The sequence below is a fragment of the Lampris incognitus genome (assembly GCF_029633865.1).
Source record: "Lampris incognitus isolate fLamInc1 chromosome 17 unlocalized genomic scaffold, fLamInc1.hap2 SUPER_17_unloc_1, whole genome shotgun sequence".
In the NCBI taxonomy this organism is placed as follows: Eukaryota; Metazoa; Chordata; class Actinopteri; order Lampriformes; family Lampridae; genus Lampris; species Lampris incognitus.
In genome coordinates this window covers 160001-170000 of record NW_026611075.1, presented here as the reverse complement: position 1 = coordinate 170000, position 10000 = coordinate 160001, and the positions used below count along the sequence as shown (strand labels likewise).

Here is a 10000-nt window from a genome sequence, read left to right as displayed (position 1 = left end):
ATAAACGCTGCTGTGCTACACATGTTTGGAAATAGATTTTATCCAGACTCAACTTGTCTGTGTTCATTCATAAATACTCACTCATAACAGGCAGCCACTAAACACACCTGCCTAATATTGCGTAGGTCCTCCTCGTGCCTCCAAAACAGCTCTGACCCGTCGAGGCATGGACTCCTCAAGACCTCTGAAGGTGTCCTCTGGTATCCGGCACCAAGACGTTGGCAGCACGTCCTTTAAGTCCTGTAAGGTGTGAGGTGGGGCCTCCATGGATCGGACTAGTTTTTCCAGCACATCTCACAGATGCTTGATCGGCTTGAGATCTTGGGAATTTGCCAATTTGCCAAGGAAACACCTTGACCTCTTCGTCATGTTCCTCAAGCCAATCCTGAACAATATCTGCAGTGTGGCAGGGCGCATTATCCTGCCGAAAGAGGCCGCTGCCATCAGGCGATACCGTTGCCATGAGGGGGTGTACCTGGTCGGCAACAATCTAGGTAGGGAACACGTGTCAAAGTAGCATCCACGTGAATGCCAGGACCCCAGGTTTCCCAGCGGAGCATTGTCCGGAGCATCACGCTGCCTCGGCTGGCTTACCTTCTTCCCATAGTGCATCCTGGTGCCGTCTCTTCTCCAGGTGAATGACGCAAACACCCGGCCATCCACATGATGGAAAAGAAAACATGATTCATCAGACCGGGCCACCTTCTTCCCTTGCTCCGTGGTCCAGTTCTGATGCTCATGTGCCTATTGCAGGTGCTTTCAGTGGTGGACAGGGGTCATTATGGGCCCTCTGACTGGTCTGCGGCTACGCAGCCCCATACACAGCAAGCTGTGATGCACTGTGTCCTGACACCTGTCCGTCATAGCCAGCATTAACTTCTTCAGCGGGCTAGCCTTCGCTCCCCACACGCATCAATGACCCTTGGGCGCCAATGACCCCCGTTGCCGGTTCACCGGTTGTCCTTCCCTGGAACAGTCTCGGTTCCTACCAAGAGTGTTCAGTGTCGGTTCAGCCGTGGCCAGTTCAACAGACCACCGCATACCAGGAACACCCCAGAAGACTTGTCGTTTTGGAGACGCTCTGACCCAGTCATCTAGTCCTCACAATCTGGCCCTCGTCAGAGTCGCCCAGATACTTCCGCTCGCCCAATTTTCCTGCTTCCAACACATCAACTTCAAGAACTGACTGTTCACTCGCTGCCTATTATATCCCACCTCTAGACAGGTGCCACTGTAATGAGATCATTTAATCAATGTTAATCACTTTCCTTTCAGTGGTTTTAATGTTTTGGCTGATCAGTGTATGTCTATGATACACACATGGGTGGAATAGGAGTCGGCTGGACGTTTTTTTGGTTGATTTTGAGATACTTTATTGATCTCCGTAGGGAAATTGTGCTCATCCCAGCTCCTAGGTGGGCAGCCGCCATGCAGCACCCGAGGACCGACTCCAGTTCGTCTTCCCATCGCCTCGGTCAGGGCCACAGACTGGAGTACTAACCCTAGCATGTCTTTTTGATGGTGGGGGAAACCCGCCACTGACACGGGGGGAACATGCAAACTCCACACTAAGGACGACCTGGGATGACCTCCAAGAGGTCATCCCAGGTCGTCCTTAGTGTGGAGTTTGCATGTTCCCCCCGTGTCCGCGTGTCTTGCCCACAAGTCCAACTCTGCCCGACAGCCGGTGAAAAAACGACGACAGGATTTTACCTGAACAATTTAATCCAGAATAAATACATTCCACCGGGACTAAATACAGTTTAAAGCTTTCCCACATGCTCAAACCTCAGTATACACAAACCATACAGTCAGACAAAACTGTGGAGTTCCATCTTGTTTCTTTGCAACTTACAACAACTTGTACAATTGAACAAAAGGGTCAGACTACGTTTTCAGTTGGGTTTTTTTTTGTTGCATAGAGAGGTGTTCGCTCTGAGGACGAGCTGCTCGGGTCTTCTACCGCTCTGCATCGCGTAGCGTCCGCACCGGGATGTGGCGCACGTCTGCGAGTGTCATGATGAACGAGGGCCTGGCGGTCAGTGAGCGGGTTGTACGTGGGTTTTCTGACGCGGCGTCCTCCCTCCCCCTCCCCCCTCCCCCGTCTCTCACTGGCGGGACATCATGCGAACAAACTCTGTGGGGAGACAGAAGGACAGTGTGTTTATGGTGTTACGGTGGATCGGCCTGCTGCGCCTCGCGCCCAGGAGCGACCCCCCAAGGCCGAAAACGCGCCCGAGGTGTCGGACCCACTTCCGTCCCGACGGCGCTCACCTTCGAAATCCACCGTGCCGTCGCCGTTGTTGTCGGCCTCCGCCACGATGGTGTCGATCTCTCTCCGGGTCATGTGCTCTCCCAGCAGCTTGGTCATGGCCGACCGCAGCTCCTCTGTGGTGATTTCGCCGTCTCCGTCCATGTCGAACTGAACACAGACACCGTCACTACGCAGCCTTACTCCTCGTTCACTTAACAGCATCGTTTGTATTTATTTCATACAACTGCTTTTGATTTTTACCCCGTTTTCCGAGGCGTCCCGGTCGCTGCTCCACCCCCCCTAGGCCGGTCCGGGGAGGGCTGCAGACTACCACGCGCCTCCTCCCGTGCATGTGGAGTCGCCAGCCGCTTCTTTTCACCTGACAGTGAGGAGTTTCGCCAGGGGGACGTAGCGCGTGGGAGGATCACGCTATTCCCCCCCGTTTCCCCCTCCCCCCTGAACAGGCGCCCCGACCGACCAGAGGTGGCGCTAGTGCAGCGACCAGGACACGTACCCACATCCGGCTTCCCACCCGCAGACACGGCCAATTGTGTCAATAGGGAGGCCCAACCAAGCCGGCGGTAACATCGGGGATTCGAACCGGCGATCCCCGTGTTGGTAGGCAACGGAATGGCGCCCTTCTACCTGCACTCTTGGCACTCTTATCTCCTAGATCAGGGGTCCCCAATAGGCGGCCCGCGGGCCACGTCCGGCCCGCGACGGGTCGATTTATGGTCCGCGAGAATTTTTGGAGAAATGCCAGAAGGAAGAATTTTTTTTATTTCCCTACCCAAAAAAAATAAAAAAATTTTTTTTAATTTCTTAGTAAAAGTAAGACTAGTAATATATCCAAAAATAGATGAAAAATCTCTGTTTAAATTATAATACCTGCAACGTATCGACACCAAAACAAACTAACGAACAACATGCTGCTGGAGGTTGAGTGGCCCGTGGTTTTAAAAGTGGCCCTAAAAGTGGCCCGCTATGAAAAGTAATTGGGGACCCCTGTCCTAGTTGCTGTTTCTCTTATAAGTCGCTTTAGATAAAAGCATCTGCATACAAGCATCTGTCACAGTGGCGTCCTGCAGGGAGCGATGACCGGGCCGTTTCACATGCAATAGTTTGCAGGGTCTCAGTAAATGTTCGTTATTTTCCAGGTATAACATAGGCCGTGTTATAGGTGTATAAGCCCCTTGAAAGATCTCATTAATATTCGTCTGTCTGTGCTGTGATTGGCTGAGTACGAATGCCGTCGTCATACAGAAGCGACGGAGGAGATAGCTAACGTTAGCCGACGGTCGGCGTCAGAAGGGAAGGCGGCGTGGGTTAGGGTCTCTCTCTCTCTCTCTCTCTCTCTCTCTCTCTCTCTCTCTCTCTCTCTCTCTCTCTCCTCTCTCTCTCTCTCTCTCTCTCACTTCTCTATGACGACAGTATTCGCGCTCAACCAATCCTAGCCATCTTTCAAGGGGGCTGTAAACCGACAACATAGGCCGTGCAAGTTATCGCTCTTATTTTCTTGAAAAATGAAAGAATGTACAAATCTCAACTCCCACCGACTGTTTAAGTGATCTTTTCCCCATAAGTAAAACCAGCAGTTCAGGTCGAATTTCCACAGTTCCCTTGTTATTACATGTGTTAAGTTTCTGCTAGTCTAGTGTTTTCTAATGTGGGTTCTGTGCCAAACACTTCTTTTTTTCGATTTATGAACTTCAGTTTTTCTTGTTGTGTTTTGCAGAGAAGAGACTCTCGTGTACTAAATCTCTCTTCTTCCCTAAGCTACTTCCTCTCTCTCTCTTTGTATTTGGCCGGCTACCCCACTCCTCCGAGCCGTCCCGGTCTCTGCTCCACCCCCTCCGCCGATCCGGGGAGGGCTGCAGACTACCACATGCCTCCTCCGATACATGTGGAGTCACCAGCCACCTCTTTTCACCTGACAGTGAGGAGTTTCACCGGGGGGACGTAGCGCGTGAGAGGATCATGCTACCCCCCCCCCATTCCTCCTAAAACAGGTGCCCCGACCGACCAGAGGAGGCGCTAGTGCAGCGACCAGGACACATACCCACATCCGGCTTCCCACCCGCAGACACGGCCAATTGTGTCTGCAGGGACGCCCGACCAAGCCGGAAGGTAACACAGGGATTCGAACGGGCGATCCCTGTGTTGGTAGGCCACGGAATAAACCGCTACGCTACCCGGACGCCCCCTAAGCGACTTTTTCGTAAAAAATGACAAACCGTCGTTGAAAAAAATGAATAAAAAGAATTAAAACTTAACAGTAATCGTGTCAATCATGTTGCGTTCTGTTCCCGTCCCACTACTTCCTGGTTTGTGCAAACTGGTTTGACTCATGAAGACCAAAGCAGGATTCAGATTCACGATTGGATGAAGGTGACTGTCTCTCACCTCTTTAAAGGCGTTTTTCAGCTCCTTCATGCCGATCATCCCTGCAGTCTCTGCCAGAAGCTTCGGGGCCATCAGCTCCACAAAGTCCTCAAAGTCGACTTTTCCTCCAACTGGGGAGGACAGAAGAGAGGAGGTGCTCCAGGTCAAAGGTGGCTTTTCACAGAACACTGTCAGTACTGAGTCACAACTTGTACATACGGTTACTTTCATTTCCGGACAGGGATAATCACAGAGCTACACGCGGTCACAAAAAAGGACCTGTTGAGTCGACGCCAGATCCTTTCAAAACATTTCCGTCTTTGTCGGTCATAACTCTCGATGGGGACTCTTGGTACCAGATCTGAAACCGAATCCACTATCAGAATGCCTCTGGAATACTGCTGAGAGCAAACCCGTTGACAAACGCACTCAATCTGTTCGAGTTGAGTTGTTGAAAGTAAACTTGCAGAAATCCTATTCATATTCTAGTCATTGTACTGGCTGGGGAATAGTTTGGGGTCGGTCGGGCCATCAGAAGACACAACGTAGCTACATCAGAATGGGGTGTAAGACTTGAGTGGGGCTGAGACACTTTTGTGGAGGTCTATAAACGTCTCTGGGAAGCAACTCATACCAATGCTAATGCAGAACAGCAAACACACTCTCAGTGGGGTTCATCACACCTGGTCAGCCTCTATTCACCCCCCCCTTTTTCCTCCCCAATTGTACTTGGCCAGTTACCCTATGCAGACTACCACATGCCTCCTCCGATACATGTGGAGTTGCCAGCCGCTTCCTTTCACCTGACAGTGAGGAGTTTCACCAGGGGGACGTAGCAAGTGGGAGGATCACGCTATTCCCCCCAGTTCCTTCTCCCCACCGAACAGAGGAGGCGCTACTGCAGCGACCCGGACACATACCCACATCCGGCTTCCCACCCGCAGACACGGCCAATTATGTCTGTAGGGACGCCCGACCAAGCCAGAGGAAACACGGGCCTGGGCCTCTATTCAACTTGTACCGAAGCCATCGCTCAACACCAAACACAACAGATAGTATGTGTACGGAGTGGAAATACCGTACACCCAAAGTTTTTATTCGCTCTTGTTTTCCCCATTTCCTGATATCTTTTCCTGTCTCATCTCATCTCATCTCATCTCATCTCATCTCATCTCATCTCATCTCATCTCATCTCATCTCATCTCATCTCATCTCATCTCATCTCATCTTCAGCTGCTTCTCCGGGGTCGGGTTGCGTCGGCAGCAAGCTAAGTAGGGCACTTCAGATGTCCCTCTCCTCAGCAACGCCCTCCAGCTCCTCCTGGGGGATCCCAAGGCATTCCCAGGCCAGATTGGACATGTAGTCCCTCCAGTGAGTTCTGGGTCTACCCCGGGATCTCCTCCCAGTTGTACGTACCTGGAAAACCTCTAAAGGAAGGCGCCCGGGAGGCATCCTAATCAGATGCCCAAACCACCTCAACCGGCTCCTTTCGACGTGAAGGAGCAGCGGCTCTACTCTGAGCTCCCTCTGGATGTCCGAGCTCCTCACCCTATCTCTAAGGCTGAGCCCAGACACCCTACGGAGGAAAGTCGTTTCAGCCGCTTGTATCTGCAATCTCACCCTTTCGGTCACTACCCAAAGCTTGTGACCATAGATGAGGTTTGGAACGAAGACTGACTGGTAAATTGAGATCTTTGCCTTCCGGCTCAGCTCCCTCTTCACCACAATGGTCCGGTACAACATCCGCATTACTGCTGATGCTGCACCAATCCACCTGTCAATCTCCTGCTCCATCCTACCCTCACTCGTGAACAAGACCCCGAGATACTTGAACTCCTTCACTTGAGGCAACAACTCATCCCCAACCCGGAGGGATCCACCATGTCCCAGTAGAGAACCATGGCCTCAGACTTGGAGCTGCTGACTCTCATCCTGTCCATTTCACACTCAGCTGCAAACTGCCCCAGCTGGAGGTCGCGTTCTGATGAAGCCAACAAAACCACATCATCTGCGAATAGCAGAGATGTAATTCTGAGGTTCCCAAAACAAACACCCTCCTCACTTTGGCTGCACCTTGAGATCCTGTCCATGAATATCACAAACAGCATTGGAGACAAGGGACAACCTTGGCGGAGTCCGACACCCACTGACAAAGTGTTTGACGTTGCGCCGAGAATGCAACCACAGCTCTCACTTTGGTTATACAAGGACCGGATGGCTTGTAGCAACTGCCCTGGTACCCTGTACTCCCTGGTACCCCCCACAGAGTGCCCCGGGGTATACGGTCATAAGCCTTCTCCAAGTCTACAAAACACATGACTGGTCAAACTCCCATGCCTCCCTCAGCACTTCTGCAAGGGTAAAGAGTTGGTCCGTTGTTCCACGGCCAGGACGGAATCCGCACTGTTCCTCCTGGATCTGAGGTTCGACAGTCGGTCGGAGCCTCCTTTCCAGCACCCTTGACTTTCCCAGGGAGGCTGAGCAGTGTGGCGCCCCGATAATTGGAGCACACCCTCCGGTCCCAGTTTCATTGGCCTATCTTTTCGTGTACATTTCAAAATTGTAAACGCAACCCTGCCCTCTTAGGGCCCGTGCCACACTATGAAGGTAAACACCTGTGCAAAGTTTTAGTCCTCCGACACACTGACAGCAAATGACCTCAGTGATGAAATGGCAAACTAGGGTTTCATATGACCCGTAGAGCAGGTTGACCAACAGAAGGGGGAAAAGTCGTAGACTCACGGTTCATGTTGATGTTCTGACTCAGCTCTATCAGTTCCATCTCAGTCGGCATGTAGCCCATGGTCCTCATCAGGTTGCCCAGGTCCTTACAGCTGATCAGCCCGTCCTTGTCTTTGTCAAACTCATTGAAGGCCTCGCGTAGCTCTGCAAAGACACACAGCCCAGTCGTCAGCCAACTGACCACCACGCAACAGGACGTGAAGTGGGGCAAGATGGCAGAACCTGAACTTACTTTCTTCCTGGAACTTTAATCAGTGTGTCTATATTCAACTAATGTGTTCATGTTGAATGAGTCCCTCTCAAACTGAAGGTTGTATGCACATGAGGGGGAACAGCATTTAATACCAAAGTGTAGCCTTCCAACCAACATGCCACCATGACCTCATGAAAAGACGGACGAATCAACGGCCTTATTTACCATCAATCTCGTCGTCAGCCAGCTCCCTCTCCTGCAAAGCAAGGCAAACAGAGCGTCACGTCCCTGCCAGGTTCTGGATTTCATCATCACACACGGCCGTTTGTTTCACAGATTCTCCGCCGCGCAGAAGCTGCGCCACATTCGCAGCATAGGGCCGAGTTTCCGAGCGGCCCCCAGCGTCAGTAAGGTGACACTGCAGCCAGCAGATTAGAGCGTGAGATCGGCTGCCATGCTGGCATCTGGCAGGCTGTTGAACAGCCCGTCCATCTCGGCCGGTCTCCACATCTGTGCGTCATTAGCAAATTTGGGGATCTGTCTTATAGAATTATCAGGCACGACCAACCCCCCCCCACCCCCCCACCCCCACCCACCCCCAGCTCTGTGTGTGCGTGCGTGTGCGAGAGAGTCCTCATCCCTTCACCGTTATGCTGTTACTCTCCTCTCCCAAATCCACTCAGCCCCTCGACTGTTTGCAAACACGCGCGCGCACACGCACACGCGCGCACACACGCACGCACACGCAACCGCAACATACTTCCACTCTCCTCTACTTACAATGTTCTTCCCCCCGCGCAGGAAGATGCAGGCTGCTCCAAAACTCATATCTGTCGGGAGAAACGTGGAGTTAAGTTGTGATATTTGAAAACAAACACGCCAGTGAGACGCCCCCTCGTGAGGGAGGGCAGCTCAGTGTTCAGCGCTATTATTGGGAGCACGTGCGCGGATCTGGCGACGTCTTCCATGTCCAGGATGGAGGGACTGGTTCCGAAACACCCGATCACCTATCCGTTTGTTGGTCTATGGAAAAGTGATTTTCCCCGCTGGTGAATCCACAAACGGAAAACTGCCCTCTCACGCCCAGTCACTCTCTCACGCCAAGTCATTCTCTCACGCCAAGTCACTCTCTCACACCAAGTCACTCTCTCATGCCAAGTCACTCTCTCACACCAAGTCACTCTCTCACACCCAGTCACTTTATCACGCCAAGTCATTCTCTCACACCAAGTCACTCTCTCACACCAAGTCACTCTCTCATGCGCAGTCACTCTCTCACACCAAGTCATTCTCTCACGCCGAGTCACTCTCTCATGCCAAGTCACTCTCTCACGCCAAGTCACTCTCTCACACCAAGTCACTCTCTCGCATCAAGTCACTCTCTCACACCAAGTCATTCTCTCACATCAAGTCACTCTCTCACACCAAGTCACTCTCGCACAAACTCACTCTCTCACACCAAGTCACTCTCTCGCATCAAGTCACTCTCTCACACCAAGTCATTCTCTCACATCAAGTCACTCTCTCACACCAAGTCACTCTCTCACATAAAGTCACTCTCTCACACCCAGTCACTATATCACACCAAGTCACTCTCACATCAAGTCACTCTCTCACACCAAGTCACTCTCTCACACCAAGTCACTCTCTCACATCATCATTCTCTCACATCAAGTCACTCTCTCACACCCTGTCACTCTCTCACACCAAGTCACTCTCTCACATCAAGTCACCGTCTCACATCAAGTCACTCTCTCACATCAAGTCACTCTCACACACAAATCACTCTCCCACATCAAGTCACTCTCTCACACCAAGTCACTCTCCCACATCCAGTCACTCTCTCACATCAAGTCACTCTCCCACATCAAGTCAATCTCCCACACCAAGTCACTCTCCCACATCAAGTCACTCTCCCACATCAAGTCACTCTCTCACATCAAGTCACTCTCTCACTTCAAGTCACCCTCTCACATCAAGTCACTCTCTCACACCAAGTCAATGTCTCACACCAAGTCACTGTCTCACACCAAGCCACTCTCTCACACCAAGTCACTCTCTCACACCAAGTCACTCTCTCACACCAAGTCACTCTCACACTTCAAGTCACTCTCTCACACCAAGTCACTCTCTCACATCAAGTCACCCTCTCACATCAAGTCATTCTCTCACATCAAGTCACTCTCACATCATCATTCTCTCACATCAAGTCATTCTCTCACATCAAGTCACTCTCACATCATCATTCTCTCACATCAAGTCATTCTCTCTGGAAAGACACGGGGAAGAACGTCACCGTGAGCTGACTCGGTGACAGGCTACTTATTATACAGTTTATTATACAGTATATTATAGTATATTATAGTTTATCATAGAGTTTATTATACAGTATATTATAGTATATTATAGTTTATCATAGAGTTTATTA

The 10000-nt window shown here is 51.3% G+C and overlaps 1 protein-coding gene across 1 annotated transcript in view; it reads right to left on the bottom strand.

The window, feature by feature from the left end:
* Positions 1-2055: 2055 nt before the first annotated feature.
* The window catches only part of cabp5a (calcium binding protein 5a), a 13061-nt gene continuing 5116 nt past the window's right edge, over positions 2056-10000 (bottom strand). Inside the window, exons 2-6 of the mRNA XM_056301674.1 lie at positions 7798-7828; positions 7380-7523; positions 4658-4767; positions 2275-2422; positions 2056-2137 (exon numbers count right to left, since the gene is read on the bottom strand). Of these exons, the coding sequence (XP_056157649.1) occupies positions 2109-2137; positions 2275-2422; positions 4658-4767; positions 7380-7523; positions 7798-7828 (462 nt within the window). The 3' untranslated portion in view covers positions 2056-2108. The remainder of the gene's footprint in view (positions 2138-2274; positions 2423-4657; positions 4768-7379; positions 7524-7797; positions 7829-10000) is intronic.